Source organism: Pholis gunnellus, assembly GCF_910591455.1.
Source record: "Pholis gunnellus genome assembly, chromosome: 1".
NCBI classification, from domain to species: domain Eukaryota; kingdom Metazoa; phylum Chordata; class Actinopteri; order Perciformes; family Pholidae; genus Pholis; species Pholis gunnellus.
Window position 1 is genome coordinate 19,802,051 of NC_136528.1, and position 18,317 is coordinate 19,820,367.

At 40.2% G+C, this 18,317-nt stretch overlaps 1 protein-coding gene across 2 annotated transcripts in view; it reads left to right on the top strand.

Moving 5' to 3' along the window:
- Positions 1–18,317, top strand: part of tcf12 (transcription factor 12) — a 70,963-nt gene that overhangs the window by 42,495 nt on the left and 10,151 nt on the right. For both annotated transcript variants that reach the window (XM_079178491.1, XM_079178492.1), the window contains exons 9-13: positions 10,694–10,793; positions 11,077–11,216; positions 11,684–11,825; positions 12,014–12,084; positions 15,006–15,150. In XM_079178491.1, the coding sequence (XP_079034617.1) occupies positions 10,694–10,793; positions 11,077–11,216; positions 11,684–11,825; positions 12,014–12,084; positions 15,006–15,150 (598 nt within the window). The remainder of the gene's footprint in view (positions 1–10,693; positions 10,794–11,076; positions 11,217–11,683; positions 11,826–12,013; positions 12,085–15,005; positions 15,151–18,317) is intronic.

Below are 18,317 nucleotides of genomic sequence, written 5' to 3' on the forward strand. Positions count from 1 at the left end.
CCAGACATGTAAGTGAGTGCTGGGTCTGGATGTGTAAGAAGGTCCCAGATAGTGTACAAAGGCTTTCACATAGTTCAGCCCTTGTACATGACAGCTGTTATGCAGCACTAGTGATTCAATTTGTTGTTTTATTCATTGAAACTTAATCATTTGTAATGCTGCTGTAAATTATTTCTAATTCATTTTAGGTGTGTGTGGAAATTCTTAAATGTGGTGTGTGATCTATATCTAGATAAATAGGTTATTTTTCCAAATGGACTGTTCTGTGTGGGTTAGTTTTGCAGAAACATGACTGCATGGGATTTCAGTGCGTGCTACACATTGTATGATGTGTGCTCTACATGTTATTACTTTTTGCTCTGCCTGTGCAACTGTCAGGGGACAGTATTTTAGGCTCCGAACTGACCCGAGTTAGTGAGCTCCCCAGAGATGGCCTCATCAGATGGCTGATTAGATAGACTCCCCTGGTTTGACAGGGATGATGCTGAACAGTCGCGGCCACCTCTGGGACCCTGGCCTTTGTGTTTATCTTTGTTTGGGTTGCTGAAATTTACCACTGACATTAGAGGCTGCAGATAATGGATCAGGCAAACAAGCCAGAGGCCTGACCCCTTTCATCTACCAGGAGAACAAGGAGTTAAAAGGACAAAGAGTACAAAAATAATGCGCAGATTAAAGTCATTACTCACATTCTGGCCTGTTGTAAATTACTCATGTAGGGCTTGCGTGAGTTTACAGCATTAATGCAAACCTTGATTTCAGATCGCTGGCAGGCTCAAGAACACAGCCTGTCAACAATCGGTAGAGTGTTTGTTATTTAGAGACCATCTAAGCCCGGCTGCTGTGACCTGGAGAGTTCATCATCAAACCACATGAGGTTCATGTCGTCCCGGACGTTCTTAACTCCAGGATGGTTATGTGTAATGTGATGTGTGTGAGGGATGAATCACACCAGTCCAATGTAATGGTGACAACGTGATGGTGATGGTGGGTGACCATCCTGCTCAGTGCAGGATGTGTCAGTTAGTTGTTTCTCTTGTTTTGCTATTGCCCAGTTCCTCTTTTCAAATATACATTTTAACAGCGCCAGTGAACTATTGGAGCATTTTCATGTAGTTCAATTTAAAATGGTTTCATAAAAACAGTGTTAGTGTCTCTGATATGTTTAAAAATAGATTACGCAGACATTTCTTAAAATATTCCCAGGGGTTTACATTTCTGCTCCACTGTGCTTAAGTACAGTACATCAGTACACACGGGCCTAACATGAGTACAGAGTTGTGAGCAGCCTGAATGAGCTTGTTGTCAGAAGATTTTGTAAAAGGCCATGAAAGTGATGTTTCTGCTTTATAGAAAGGTCAGCTCTAATTCACCGACAAAGAAGATGAGAGTTTTATGAGACTTAAACACGGTGTTAGTATCACTGGGTCTTTTCTTGAATCAACCTGGTCATTGCTTTCCTCACTCTTGTCATTTCTGGCTCCCCAATGACGAAGTGACCGTTGGAGAAATGCATCCTCGCTCTCCCGCAACTGAATCTCCATCTCTTTCTTTCACATGTCTCTTATGCCCTTCTGTTTTTCACTGTCGCATTTAATTCTACAATGTGAAACAATAGAATTATGTTTTTGTGAATATGAGAATGTAAACAAAGCGAGCTGTTTGTCAGGAAAAGCAATGGTTTCAGGGTTTTTCCAGCAAATGGTTTAGGACAGATGTCCAACAAATGTGCTAACTTTGATTTCTGCCAGCTTGGGGGATGGAAGTAGTTGGTAGCTTTTTTACATAAATTTACTGCCGTCAGACTTTAAGAGCACTTTAAATAGCCTTTGTTTGAAGGCTGCTGTGCCCAATTATTAATCTGTGTATAGCTTTCTTGCAGCCTTTTAAGTATGATTTAAAACATAAATGCATGCAACATATACACCAAAGCTAAATTATAATTGGCAGGAACGGGAAAACGTTGCTGCCTAATGAATGCCACCATCACTATCATTTTATTTTTATGACATTTGGACCTTTTTAACCAAAGCTTGTCCATTGTGTTTAAAACTGTATAATTATATATATATATATATATATATATATATATATATATATATATATTATTGTAACTGTATTTCTTTCACAAAACCCATACAAAATAAATTCAGTTTTCACATCTCAAAAATGTATTTGTAAAAATCAAACAAATGCAAATAGGATACCTGTGTTTCTTGTTAAGATGACAGAGTAATAAATAATATCATAAACAATTGAAAGTCATGGAAATTGGTTAGATTTGTTGGTAAAGTAAATCAGTTTAAAAAGTTGTTTTCTTTTTCTCCTCTCGCCTGTTGTTAAGCTTAACATGTCATTTCAAACACAGGCCCCACATCCCAGAATATACTTCAGCTTACTCTCTTACCACAAACTAATGGGCTGGGTCTGCTTTATGAGAGCAGGGAATAGAAAGAGGATGTTGTGTTTAACCTCTCAAGGAGGTGGCAGTCACTGAAGTTCATTTAAATGTCATATTTATTAAAGTTTATTAAAGTATGTGAATCCAAACAAGCTCAACATTCTCTCTGTTAGTTCTTATACGGGGAAGCTTGTCCACATCAACCACCGTTAGTCAGTCAGTCAAGAGTTTAGTGGCAATGAATTTATCGTTTACAGTTGTGACACCGCTGCATTCTTCCACAGCAGTTGTGTGTAAACTCAGATACCCTGTGATGCATTGTGGTCCAGACAAAGAGGTTTCCCTTTCTGCTTCCCTTCTTCTTCTTCTTCCATCACAACATCTCCATGTCTGCTCGCGGACAGAAACAGTGTTGTAGATGTGTCTCACAGGAGTGAAGTCACAGAACTGTTAGTGATTGAGTGATTGAGCATTTTACATGATACAGTTCATGATCTTAAAGAGGAGGTGTTTAACAACACTGTCAGCTCATCTTCTGGTTCGATACATTATACTGGACTTAATGTTCAATATTCAACATTTCTGATAAAGATCGAATGGAAAACAAACTGGAAAAAGCATCTTCAGCTGAAGTAAGCAAAGACTGATTTATGGGGTCTCTATCATTATTATCTTTTAAATCGTCTCATATGTTTTAGTTGAATATGCAAATAAATAAATCTATAAATGAAATTAAATTATAAACATAATAAGTGACGATGATTACACATTTAGTAAGAAATGATTCTAGATGAGACATTTAGAAAAACATTATTATCTGATAACACAAAATCTCATATTGCAAGACTTATTGAACTTCGATGAATTATTCCTCTTTAATTGGTTAATCAGTCTATTTTTCAAGTTCTTATTGAAGCTTAATTTAGCACGTCGGCTGTGTGACAGTTAAGCAGGTGCATTCTATGTGTCATTAAGAAGGTCTTGAAAAGTCGTACATATGGGAGGGTGGGGGTCTGAATTCCCCATGTACCCCCCCCCCCCCCCCCCACACACACACACACACACATACACACACACACACAGAGTCAGCCTTCTCTAATTAGAACCAGTTTCTTAGAGGAAACGATCCTGTCTGATGAGATCATCCCTAAATCCAATCGTTAGATGGGGGTGACCTCAGCCTGTGGATTTGCTCTGTGTTTTTCAACACCCAAACAAATCCCAAGAAAAGCACCTTGTGATGACTCGAGTGTCTTGACAGAGGCGAGTGTGAACAGGTGGGACAAGAGGTTTCCAAAGTCTGTCTCTGTGAGCCCACCTTCAGACAAGACTGAGTCAAATATGTCCATGAATAAGCTATAAGCAGTTCCTGTTTGCAACGCAACCATAGGTGTACAGATAGCTACCTCTGAATTGCTGAATAAAAAGTGATAATGATTCTCAGAAGTTCTGGAGTTATGAGAGTCTTCCTTCCTTTGATTTCTAAGGGGATTTATGGATGTTAATTTGTGACGGACATCAGGGATAATGATATCCTCGAAAAGTCCCAATAAATCTAAAAATATCTTCATCATGTCTGTGTGTTAGACTGCGTGTCACAGCCACTGCTGCCGCTCCAGCTGCTGACTGTGTAGGTAAACAGGCCAAATCAGCGGGCCAAACTACGACAACTATAACTTCCTGTTGTTTTCACAGCACCGGCATGCACCTGTGCCTCTCCCCTCACGCACTATCTTTGCCTCACAGTCTGAAAAACTCCTGGACTGAGTTTCCTGTGAATTGCGTTATGATCGTTGATTCGTTCAGTTTAATTACTTTAAACCTTTTCACTCCTCAAGAAAGTCCTTCTCACTGTGTCTCCTGCAGAGTCAGTATTAAAAGAAATGGGCTTCCAGTGTCCTGAGTCAGCCAGCACTGGAATGAAATGTGCGCATCATTTCCCAAATGAATGCCCATCTCCTCCTGCTTTCATGTGTTTTCCTCACAACACTGGGCTGTGTGTCTGGACTTGTTTTAGGCCCCTTCAAACACTTCTATCATGGCCATTTTCCTTAAAGCATCAACTTGAAACGGCGCAGGATATAAAGCAGTAACCGCATGTAGAGCCAGTGTTTTGGACGAGTTTAAAAGAGTCCTAGAGAAGAAAGGGGGATAAATAATGACAGTACTAAAAGGTAAAGCATAATAAAGGTCTAGTTTTCTTAGGGAAGTGGAAGCTTTCATCTCTCTATAACAATAATGTTCTCAATGAGTCTAGGTCCAGGCCTGTGTTTAGTCCAGGAAGCTTCGAGTGGCAGACATGAAAGGCTCCAGTCAGACTGTACAGACCTGGCTCTCACTAGAATATGGTATCTATCCTCTCCTCCTCTCCTTTTTTCTCCTCTCCTTTGCCCCCCCCCCCCCCCCCCAGATGATAAAGGTAATGGGGAGCTCTGTGGCTTGCAGTGACAGTAAACCATGGTAAATTGGCTGTCGATGCTTGGCCCCCCCCCCGTAAGGCCCCCAGGGTTCAGGAAATTAAGCATTATTTTCATGTTTCTACGTCACGAGCCAGCCCCCTTTGCAGCTGTTGCATGCTTTACAACTCTGTGTTTAGCACTTCTCAGCTAAAGCACTCACCGTGCCAACACTCTCATATTTCACATTTCATAAATACAGTTTGTCCATCTTTCTTTTCTCTCTTATTACCTGGATTTATATTCATGGATATTTTTTTTGCCATACATGTTGAGCCTTCACTTTCTCTCATTGTTCCCTACTTTGTGTGTGAGCCATGTGCGAGAAAAGGGATCTGACAAAAAGTCGTATTTTTACCTCCCTGCCTGTAGACTCGTTTAGTCATCACAAAAACAAAAGAGATTAGACACCATGGATTAAAATGTGTGGAAGATAACACTCATTTATGCACTCATTTGGACGCCTTTTAATTCCACATATTAATGAAATCCTGCTTAGAATTTAATTATTTTAGTTCCAGTTTGTTGGGGTTCCCCTGCAGAAAATCTACAATTTTTATGCTTGGAATTCATTTTTTCCCCTCTTCTTCTTCTTACTAAATCCGCTCACACATTTGTTTTCTGTCCCGCCCACTTCCCTTTATCTTTTCTACACCCGCCTCCCCATCGCCTCCCCTCCCCCCGTCCTTTTCCTCTTTGCCTCAGCACTTGGAGGCTTAAGAGAGGGATGTACCACATGGGCCACTCCCTTCTGACAGCCACCCCTTCCCACAGTGTGGAATGGCACAGTCCTGCTTTGCATAAGTTTCCTCTGAGTGGGTCGTGCTTGGAGGCCAGTACTGGAAGAATTATTAAACCCTTTTGAACGGCTTGGATGTATGTCCAGAGAGACAGCTAGTGTGCTGCTGTAGTCTATGTGTATCACTTAAACTGTTAAAGCTAGAATGTATTGCGCCTACCCTGTCCCAGGAATGGGCAGTAACTCTTTAATGTATTACTACAACGGAAAATCGGTGAGTAGTCTCTTTGGGAATGTGTGTGTGTTAGACAGAGAAGAGCTGGAAGAAGTGTGTGTGTGTGGCTGTCGGTCTCAGTGTGCTTGTCCATCTGATTGATTGTCCATGCCTCTATAATTTTAGTTTTTCATTTATTTTAACATAAAAGCACTGTGTTGCTGTGTGTGTGTGTGTGTGTGTGTGTGTGTGTGTGTGTGTGTGTGAATGTGTCTGAGGCTCCCCTCTCTGATTTTCCAATACATCAGTTAATGCTGTGTGACAGTACAATTTAATTTTAATTTAAGAGTTTTAACTTTGTTTTAAACTTTAAACTCTTTTTTATGCTGCTTTATAGCTGTGTACAAGCAAGTTAATATGCTAGGCAACACATCAAAAAAAAGTTATGCCATTTTTAAAAACTTTTTCTCATACACAGAAATAAAACCTTTTGGCAGAAAAAGATTTTTGCAGCCTTGAATTTATTTTTACTGGCTTGTTGCTTCAGCTCCGAGACTGTTGAAATAATAACAAGTGGAATTCTGGGAATGATTAAGGGAAAGAAGCTGCCTGTTGAGGTTAGACTTTCCTGTTTGCAGATTGAGCTTTAAGCACGAGTGTTGCTGTTATTCCATCTGTTTTTAATCATACGGGCATTCTTGACGCCACAGGGAGCCTAATGTGATTTCTGAACTTCTCTGTATAGATCTCTTTGATTTTTGTTACTCTGGAAATGTTTTCTGTGTGAGGAATACTTTAGGAATCATTGTGTGTGTGTGTGTGTGTGTGTGTGTGTGTGTGTGTGTGTGTGTGTGTGTGTGTGTGTGTGTGTGTGTGTGTGTGTGTGTGTGTGTGTGTGTGTGTGTGTGTGTGTGCGTGTGTGTGTGCGTGTGTGTGTTTGCTGCACTTGGACTTGATGGAACTGAGTTTTAAATAAAACTTAAGGTATTGATATAAAGATGTTCGTGGCGTGGGGAAGTTTCTCCTTTGAAATGAATCCTCCTGTTTGTATGGTAAATATAACTGTTAAATTCAGTGAGCTTACAGTATGAATCTGCTCAAGGACACAGTTCTGACGATGGCTGAATGAGGTCTGTAGTGCATTTCAGTAATCCTTAAGTGATGATCCTCTCCTAAGCAAACTACACAGGCAGATTTCCACCTGTCATTCCGCCTGTGTGTTTTTTGTTACATAAAGGGCACATAAGGAAAAATAAAGAGCAGTCTTTTTAAGTTATTCTATTGAAAAGATAATCTTACTCATGCTTGTCTTCAACTTTTCCTTATAACCTGTTACGGTATTTTCTCTTTGTTCCCGCTGCATAAAAGATGACTTTGATCTTTTTAATACTAAGTATTAACAGGCTTGTGTTATAGTTGATGATGTGGAGAAAATTGATAGCATGTGGAAAGAACGGACAAACTTAATGATCAAAAGCACTTGTTAAATCACTTTTTTTTTTGTTCATGTTCTTTGCGAGGAAAAAAGAAAGGTGGCGCTCATTCTTTGCATCAACTTGATCCACATTAATTTGCTATAGTGCAGAGTTGCATAGCGGGCTCACCATCTGGAGCACTGGGAGAATTCACAGTGGGCCATTGGCTTGAGAGCCGGTGGCACAGAACCAATACAGATGGAGCAGCTCACTGATCTTTCTTCCATTCAGAAAGAAAAAAGTGTAATGAAAGCCCTGCAGGGATGTTAAAAGCATGTTATCCTTGTTCTACTAAACAGAAACAGAAGAAAAGTGGAATGTCATAAAATTTGATCTGAAAAATGCAAAACAGACAACATGTGTTCTTTGAGGTGCCTGTTGTTGTTTTGTAGTGCAACAGGTTCACACGCATTGCCTGAAGCTAATCCTTACGTGTGTTGCACATGCACTGAAGTGTGCATGCTTATGTGCATGTGCAACACAAAGTCAGTGTGGTGGTGTGTTCCCGTCTCTGTGTTTGTGTTGGCCTATCATATACTCTATTCTGTATATACACGTCACATATGTTGTAAGTGGTGAATGAGGTTGCATTGATGCCAAAACCAAATTTTCGTGGTGTTAACGACGGGAAGGCGTTATTCTGTCAGCTGGTTGTGCTATTTTTAGAGGACCAGCTTCAGAGAAACTGCTCTGCTGTCAGAATGTGCAGTTGGTTCAAATATATTACTGCTTAGCTAAAGAGAAAGACAACCATACGTGCTAGAACTACGTGTTTGACTGACGTTGTGCATCCAAATTCATATTTATGAGCTTTTGGCTTTTGGTTAGTAAGATATATCTTTATATTGTTTATATTAAAAAATATTTTCTTCTTGTTCTATTTCTACTTGTGAGCTGTTTCCTACCTGTGGTTTAATGTTTACTTGTTAAATATCTAGATCTATTCATTTGTTTTTGTGTTATTTATATTCCAGTTCCATATGGTAAATTAAACAGGGTTGAAATAATTGTAATTTCAAGAGCTCTATTATCATATAAGGTATCCTTTCCTTACTAATACACTTTTAGGACAGTAACACTTTTTGGAGTGAAGTAAAAAATAATAAACGTATAGCATTGGTAACGTCTGCATCTTGCTAAACAGATTATTCCTCATGTCTAACTAACTTTATCGATCAAAACATCTCACGAGTGAATGTTGGTCTTTTTCAAGGCTATAGTTTTAATGTCACAGTTTAATGCATGAAAATACTGAGCCCTTTTTTTCCAGATAGAACTGGCAAGTATTACGCACAAACGTTGAACAACGCCCCTCCAAGCAGGCTGAGCGTAGCAGTTGTTTGAAGAGGCATTGTGTCTGTCGTGCATACTAAGCCTCGCAAGTGTGTTAGATTTGGACTTGAAACTAAATTCCCCAGTGTTATGGTTCGATTCCAAATAATGACATACAGCACTTTGAACTCTTCTCTTTGAGCTTCTTGGCCATACGCCTTATTTCCCTAAGTTTTATTTTTTGGGGAATTTCCCTTCTTTTCCTGTTATTACGTTACATCCTGAGTGCAAGTTGAGAGCTAGTGTTTTAACACTAAATGTTTTGATCAGGGGGCGAAGGTGTACATGATTTATTCACTACTTAGTCGAGTCCTGTTGAATGACACAGGCAAGAACTGAACAAATAACTCAATACAGTATCTTTAATCTGAAGCAGGTTATTTTTCACCAACAGCTCAAACTGTTTCTACCATCACTAACTTAAATCACAAGTCCTCACAGTCACATTCACTTATCAAGAGGGAAAATGATTACCCCATTGTTAGCCTTACTGTTATTTATAGTCCGTTATAAATAGCTGTCAGGTTGTTGTTGAGAGGAAAATAAATAGATTATTATTTATTTGTATTCATTTTTCATTTATCTTGTTTTTTTTCCCCTGGTGGAGTGTTGGCGCATAAATATAAGCTGTCTTAATGCACCTTTGGTGTTGACTAATTTGTTAACTTGGTGTTGTGTAACACAAGGATACTTGTTGTACTAGTGAGCCTGAGTTCAGGAAATGTGAACTGGGTACAGAAGGGAATTTATTTTTTAATAAAAAATACCTGCTGATGCTCAAACAACTGGTGTAGGTCTGTGTTGGTGTGCTGATCCGTGTGAGTGACAGCTTTTAATTAATGGTCTTGTAAAAGGAAACCCAGGTGGGCCCTCTCTTCCGTAGGCTGGCCGAATGAGGCACCCAGTGTTTGGGGATGGTTTATTAATGCTTTGACTGGTTAGCCCAGGGTAAAAAAGGACAATTAGCATTATCCACCGCCATATGCTGCACATTGAGCCCGGGCTCCTGACCTGAGATCTCCATGGAACTACTATCAACCCTGGGCACATGTGTAAACCAGAAGACCCATGAGAGCTCCACCCCTCCCAGAGCACTTTAATTACACTCCCAGGCAACAACATGCTGGAGTCCAGCACTCAGCAAAGCCACACAGCACTGCGTCTCACTCAGGCTGCACTCTGTATTGATATTATGTTCACATGTGTGCTGCGCGTGCGAGCAAATTCATTTATATACTTTGGTTTTGTGGCACATTTTCCATCAGCGCTGTGTCATAAAACAAGTTAAGCAAGTAAACAACCTTTGTGGCCGTCATCACAGCCGCAGCCATTAGAAACCAAACTCTCTTCTAACGCGGGCTGGAAATGTGCAGGTGGAATCGAGCGGGCAGGTCTGGCTCTGATTAGGGTCATCCAGTCCTGTCTGTGGGACGACGAGTTTGTTTAGACCTTCTCTCCCGCGTGCTCCGTCTTTCTCCCTCACCCTCCCTCCCTCCATCTGGAGTGGATGAAGTCAGAGACCACATCACTGGTGTTTGGCCTCCAGTCTCTTTGATCCTCCCGCCTTGCTTGGCACACACACAGCTGTACAACAGCATGCCCATTGTGCCTCTCCTCTCACTGTACCACCACCAGCTTGCAGGTAGAATTACAAGGAAAGCAGAGCAGGCTGTTTTTGTAGCACTCATTTGATTTCTGCCTCTCTGGGAATGCTGTAATTTGTCAGGCATTTAGTCTACGCATGTAAGCGGGTATCATTACACTTCCATTAGAGGTTGCTCTGAAATGCAAATACCCCTGATAATCCACTCCTCCTCTCCCCAGCTTGATTGCTTGCTTGTCATTAAAGTCTGTTTGTGGTTTTAGGGCTGTATCTGCAGTACATGTGTTTTTATCACATACTTTTTATGTACCCAAAATCTTAATTGTGATATTTAACATGAATTAAGATTCAAAACACGACTTGTTTTTTATAGGTTTCAGCCTCATCATTCTTCACAATAGTGTTACATTATGGCGTTACTGTGTGGTGGGCCGTAGGCTATCTTACTAATCACATTTATGTTCTCACGGCAGGTGTACGCACCATCTCCAAACTCGGAAGACTTCAACAGAGATGCACCTTCCTACTCTTCTCCTAAACCCTCCAGCAGTATGTTCGCAAGCACTTTCTTTGGTAAGTTCATAAGCATGTTTGCAATCCGATTCTTACACCACAGGTTTTAAAAATTCTACTCTTATATTCCAATATTTTATGTTTTTGTTTTGCTTTGTGTTATTATATAAAATTGAGGTCTATGCAAAGTATGAAGTAGTTTTTTTTCCCACGTGGCTTGATTTTTGTTTCCAAGATCATAATTTGTAAATTTCTCATCATTTCTTCATTAGTGTCAGTTATCACAGTGACATGCAAAACGCAATACAATAATAAACTGAAATGATTTGTGCATTATCTTCAGATGGCACCCACAGTTCGTCTGACCCTTGGAACTCGTCCAATGGGATCAGTCAGCCCGGCTATGGAGGAATGCTCGCCGGATCTTCATCTCACATGCCACAGTCAGGAAACTACGGCAGCCTGCACTCACACGACCGTTTGGTAAGCAGCACCTCTCAGCTGGTGATATAGCTAATATTGTAAGCATATAAACGCAAGTGATAAATGATTATTAACTTTATTTTACATCACATTAACATAAGAGATCTAATGTGTTCAGCATGTAAATCATTTTTCAGCCCTCCACCCGCTCGCAGTTAAGAGTGTGTGTGCGTCTTAAGTTGTTGTCTGGATATTATCAGTGAAGACACTGCTGACCCTTTTTGTCAGTGTTTGATCTCCGCCTGCCTGCCTCAGCTGGCTGGGCATCACAGGGAGCCTGCAGATGCTGCCTGCCCTCTCTTTATCTCTGTCCCTCCCCCCAGTAACTTTTGCTTTATCACAGCGCGGGAGATGTCAGGCTGAATATAGAATTCAGGGAATAAATAAGTTCTCTCTCTCTCTCTCACACACACATTTGTGCCTGAAAAAATAGCTTTTTTTTTATACGTTTTTTTTTAATCTTCCAGAATTACCCCGCACACTCAGTCTCTCCAGACATCAATGCCAGTCTTCCTCCCATGTCCAGCTTCCACCGAAGCAACCCCAGCACTTCTCCATTCGTCACCGCAGCGCACACCACGTCCGTCAATACCGTCGATGGGGTCATGGGTAAGTTCTCGTGTTAACAGCTCAGCTACCTGCTCACTGACTAATCCAATGCCCCCGATGTAATCATCACTGAACATCCATCCTGTAAAAGCAGTGAGTCAGGCAGTTAGACAGCTGCTTTGTATACCGTGACCACTCGTCATTTGTCTGAGTGTGCTGTCACAAAGCCTCCCTCTGTGTTTTCTTAGCTGCTGCAAATCGGGGGACCACCACTGCAAGCTCACAGACTGGAGATGCATTGGGCAAGGCTTTAGCCTCGGTGAGTTACAGCCCCACATTTAACTTGGACTTCAGTTTATTCTTTCATGCCATCGGTGAGTGTGTTTCAAAGCGCACTAGTATCCTGGTTTTGGGTGTTGTCCTTGTTCAGGATATGATGTTTATATGGAACGAGAGAAACCTGGTGATTCATATCACTATGTATGTGATTCTAACAGTATTCAAGTTTCTGATAATCATCTTCTTAGTCATCATGTTCAGCACCAACAAACGACGTTCGGAAACATGATTTAGGTGTTTACATGCCACAGTATCCTGGTTTCTTTTGGAGTACTCCAGGTAGCATAATCAGGTTTCTCAAAACCAGGGTATGGGGTTTACATTGGCAATATGTGACAGGCACACTCAGAAAAACCTGATTATAGCCAGGATACCCGAACACATGTATACACACTCAATCTATCTTAAGCATTTTCTGTCGACCACACAGAAGTCTCTGCACCTCAAGTCTGACCTGCTCTCAGAGTGTGACACTCATGTCTTCGCTGCACTTCCCTCAAATCTTTTTGGATTTCTATGCAAAATAAAATAATGGTCCGTTTTCTGTCTCTAAAGAAGTTGACCTCAGTAATCATGCAGGGAATTAAGTGCTATACTGACTGCTGATTAAAAAAAAAAGCCCAAAGGACATGTTTGTAGATGTTTTTTTGGCCTAAGCCTGGATAATTGTGGGCTTAAACTAAGAGCATTCAAGAAAGGGAATTGTATATTGGAAATGCTTCTAAAGCCAGTGGATTACACTTCACTTTGGAAAACCAGCCCTGAATATCTGTGACATCCTGTCATGTATCGTATTAAGTGTTTAATTTGCTGTAGGAATTGTGTCTTGCTTACTTGCTTACACACATCAGCTGATCGATTCAGTCTATTTTATGTACAACGGAGCCCTAAAGCTCCATCATATCATAGTAGCAGTATAAGAGAAACTATATAACAATGTACTCGTTTCCAAATACGATTGGAGAGCGCTTCACTCAGTCCTCATTTTTCACCTAAGAAGGAAATTTGCCCATTTATTAAAAAGGAAATCAACAGGTTTAACATTTAACCTTGAACCTACATTTTAGTGAACAGGTAGAGCTGAAACACAAGGAGTAACTCTTTGAACTGATCAACATGACAACGTCTTAAATTATATAGAAATGTAGAAAGTATCCTTGAAGTTAGCATAAAATAATGGGCAATACTTCCCTTCACAGGTCCCCAAAGTGTCTAATTGGAATAATATTCTGTCTCTGGGATTGTATTTGTATTTCTTTCCATATATCAGATTGGATATCAGATATATCAAATTTGCTTTATTACATGCTGCTTTTGAATCTAAAAGTCTACACCTTCAAACAAATGTCCTTAGATTCTGTTAAACATAATAATAATTAAGCGTAGACATAATTTGTGCATTGACACTGGTATTGGATTTTGCAAAAAGTTATTATTTACACGCCCCAGCAGAAGAAGCTTTACGTTCAGGAGGGATATCTGTCATCAGTGTAAAGACAAACTATGAGAGTTTGGGGATGCTAATAACAAATTAAGTCCTTTATATTTGCAGACTCAATTCTATTAGCATGACAAAGCGGGAGTGAAATGGACCCGGTTGGACTGGGGTGGGGGTGGGTGGATGAAGCAGGGGGCACAGGGGAGTTTATAACTGCTGTGGCTCAACTCCACGGGCCGCCCTTTGTAGAGCTTTTGTTCTTCGCCCTTTTAAATTGGCCGTGCTTATTGGCCCCATGCTGCCTGCGGGAGCGTGACTGATGATGAGGCGGGGCTTTCATTTATTCCAGTAAAATAAGCCATGTTTCATTTTGAATGCAGCGTTAGTAGCCAGTGAGTGAAAAGAATAGAAAGTCATATATTGTCGGGTCAGAAGTCACGGTAATAAACAGCTGGCTTTTGAGAAACTGAGAAATATTGGGATATATTTGTTCTCAGAGTGTAGAAAAGCATAGATAGTCTTTTCTCCCTTTAGACAACAGTCAATCCCTCCTCCTCCACACTTCAATGTAACCTCCATCCTGATTCTCTAAGTTGATTGAAAAAGTTAAGCCCAGAGATCAAGATTGAATAAGGAGATTATTAATAATGAGTGCATTCTATCATCCCCGCAGAAGTCAAACAGTTTCCTGCAAGCTCAATTTGATCTTAACTTGGAGGAGAAACCTCTGTGGATCTGTGTTTTTTTCTCTCTGCTAATTAGTCAGGATCCACCAGTAATACCCTGAGTTCTCTGAGACAGGTCCCATTATGGCACGATATCCTCTTATTACAGGAGGGGGATAAAACAGGGATGTGAGGGATGTGTTTGTGCTTTAATCCAGCATTTGTTTAAACAAGTGAAATCCCTGTGGAAATTCACGTAATCTCCTCGGTCCCTTGTGATTCACATATCATCCTGAAACTCAATGACCTTGTGTGTAACCAGCAAAGGATGCATTGACACAATGACGTTAGTGTAGAAAAAACACTGAAGTAACTCAAACTTTACTTGTGGCAGAAAACCAAGCCATCTGCACAGTTGACCTCTTTATAGAGTTTACAAACATACAGAAATTTATCATTTGAATCATACTAGATTTTGATATATGGTTCACAATACAATATCTGGTGCAGCCCTTTAAGGTTTACTCTCATTGGCTGAACGGGGTAACAACCTGTTACATTTGTTTATTTATTGAATCATTAAGATATGAGCATTTCAGATACATTTATCTTTTTTTCCTGTAGTGATGAGGGGGATTAAACATTATATTTTAAGTAAGGTGTCACTGTCGTATTTATATGAGTTATATGCACAATACTAATGTTTGTTTATAAAGTGACACTAAATGTTGACTTGAATTAAAAAGAAACGCATTAATGATGAATGCTACTTTTCTCCCTTGCTCTCTGCTCCTACAGATTTACTCTCCTGACCACACTAGCAGTAGTTTTCCATCCAACCCGTCGACACCTGTGGGTTCTCCTTCACCCTTGACAGCCACAGCGGGTGCTGCCTCAGCAGGCACTGTGGGGACTGCTGCCGGCCCCCCGTCTGGAAGGCCAGGTAGAGCACCAATGTTGGATTTTAATTACATACACACCTCCTATGCACCAACACTACTATTAACAGTAGAATAGAACATGTACTTCTCTAAAACTACTTTATAAGTTTCAGTGACAGACAGAATTACTGTAGGCCTCGACCTGGAATAGCCAAACTAATTCAGAGGCTTTCATGAAGATGGCTTTCTATTCATTTAATTAATTTGACTATGTGGTGCATTAGTTGGATTAATTAAGCCTAAGCAGAGTGAAGTGCGGAGTTTTCCCTAAAACTTAATTTAATACCCCTTTTAGTTGTGAAGGAGCTCTAATCATTCTCTACTCATTCTCAATGCTTTATCTATGCCAGGGCAGTTAATGACCTTATAAAAAAACAACATTAATTCACTGTAAAAGAAAGCTTTCTTTAGTCTAGCAAGTATTTGAAATTGTACAAAAAATGTCGCTTTTTAATTTCATTAAATGTATTTTTCTTGTATGCACAACAAACATGAATCTCAAGCAAAGAGAAGAGATGCTTTGTACTAGAGATGTACTGATCCAGCTGGATGTGACAATGTGCCCATCTGGTATTGAATGACATTATTTTGATAAATAGCAAGTCAGTACATTTATATCTATGTACTTATTTGTTATATTTTATTTTACAAAGTTAAAAAAGCATTGTTTAAGTCAAGCCTGTTGTTGCTGCACACATAAGAGAATGATCCCAGTCTCCTCCACACAGTGAGGCATACAGCTGATCAATTAAGCTCGGAAATCAAATCGGTACTCGGTATCATCCGATACCCAAATCTCAGGTATTGTAAAAAGTCGGATGGGTGCATCTCTACTTAATACCAACTGTACGTTGTTTAGGCTACTTGCTGCTTTCTATCTGCAGTCCCTGAGCTCACAAAGGGATGTGAGTTGCACTAAATGCTTGAAATCCATGTTGAAGGTAAAAGTTACACCTGCACCTTAAAAAGGTGCCTGATTGGCTGGTTCACTGTCCACAACACAAATCTTTATTTTCATGACCGAGGGAGCTGCTCCGCACAGACACCCTGTGACATCGTAGACCAGATTTGGCTCTCAGATTTTTAGAAGGTCCTTGTTCATGTTCATGAAGTAAGATCTAGCTGAAGTGTTTTGTTTTTAAGTGATGGAAATTAAGTTTTAATGACAAGTCCTGGAATGACAGTGTAAATAAAAGACTGGGGCTGTGGCTTTTACGGTGCTTAAGGATTGTAAAATGTTGTAAGCTTTTAAGATGTATTTTTATTTATTTTGGTAGTAGTAGATTTATTATTACATAATCCTTTTTTACACAAAAGTGCTTGGCAGTTTGTGTTTTATGTCTGCTTACATTTTTGAGGATGGACAGACAAGCCTCCTTCTGAATTTTATTGTTCAACAAATGCAAGAGGACAAACCCATACAGTTTAGAGAGCAGCTAGTGGAGGCTCCTGTTTGTGAGAGACTGGGTTTTCACAGTAAAAAGAGACATGTATAAGAAGAATATGGATTGTCAGACATGTTGACAGAGGTGAGAGAGTATTGGAAAGTGAACGAGGGGAGACAGTAAGGGAAAGCCCAGCGTGTTGTTTTAACGGGCAGTTGTGTCATGTGCTGTAATGGAGTGGTGACAGCTGTCTCTACGTATGCCCCCCCTCATCCTCAGCTGTTGCCCTGCCCCACGGACAGCTGTTGTCCGCACCACACACACACACACACAGACACACACACACGCACACACATACCACACACAAGCAACCAGACCAGGCTGCAAAAGGCCTCGTTTATCTGCCAATGGATGAAGGAGGGTCGCTGTGACTCAGTTGACGATGAGGACTATGACGGCCTCACCAAGGGAGATCCCCCCTTTTGACCTATTTACAGTACAGCATGCCACCACACCTGGCAGCAAAACAATATCATTTATAGTCCAGTTTATGTTGTAGTATACAATGTTACTAGATGTTCTAATCAGTGTTTTTATTTAACATATTCAAGTTCAGTGTTTATTTTAATTAATGTAAGAAATAGGAAAACACATTCTGCAAAATGAATACTTCTGGGATTGTAGGAAATTGATATTGTGTCGCTAATTATTCACTCTTATTATGCTTCTGGGGTTAGAAAAAGAACGATACTTTCAAATTGGCACAACATTTTGGCTTGCTGTTGAAAATCCATTCATCATTAGGATTACACCAATAAACAGCACATTACTCAAGACTGGTTTGTTCAATTAGCCTTCTCCTGTGCTCGTGGGAACCGGAGAACAGAGCTAATTTTTCATAGCCGCCAGCCAGCAGAGGCTCATGTGAAGTTTCTGTCTCACTCACCTGGAGAAAGCTGATTTTTAATTTTCTCTGTCAGAGCCACTTTTAATAGTTTCTTAATTAAATTCTGATTTAGGCTGTGAGTGTAAAGAAACATGAAAACTCCTGTACAGAAGTTTAGTGAGACATTTCATTGGAAAGAATTAAGACAAAAACATATTTCAAACCAAATATACATTTACTTTCTTTTAATGTCAGCGTTATTGTGCTGCTTTTGAAAACCATGGTGTTAAGTTATTATGGGTTTTGTCTGTCCACATAAGCCTTCATTTGTAAAAACAAACAAACATTGAATTAGTCTGCGCACACATGGGACTCAAATACCATTCTACCCCTTGTAGCCTTGCTATTATAAGAAGAATTCGTTTTTTTAAATTTACCCTACAGGATAGATAACCAAAAGAAAATCTCGATCATGCAGAGTGTGCTACAGTTGAGTCCATTTACCGGGATGTAGGTTGGGTTTGGCATCCCTCCACCATTATAGACACAAGAGGAGCACTGTGTTGGAAAGATCCACACACATCCTATCCTGTGAATAACCTGGAAAGGTGCATTATTGTCCACTGAGGTGATTTGATTATATAATGCATTGCCTCCTGTTGCAAATGGCCGGCAGGTTACATAGACGATTGAGCTTTCGAAAAAGAGAATGAAAGAAACGTTGAACTGGAAATGTGATGAGCAGATGTGGATTCCGTGTCCTTTGCACTAATTTACACCAGATCAGATCAGCTTGATTTGCTTTCCTGTTCTCGCCTGTAGATTTACTTTTTTGGCTCAAATAAATGTACAAAATCCACTGGGAAGTTCCTCCCGGCAAAGGTAAATTGTAATTTCA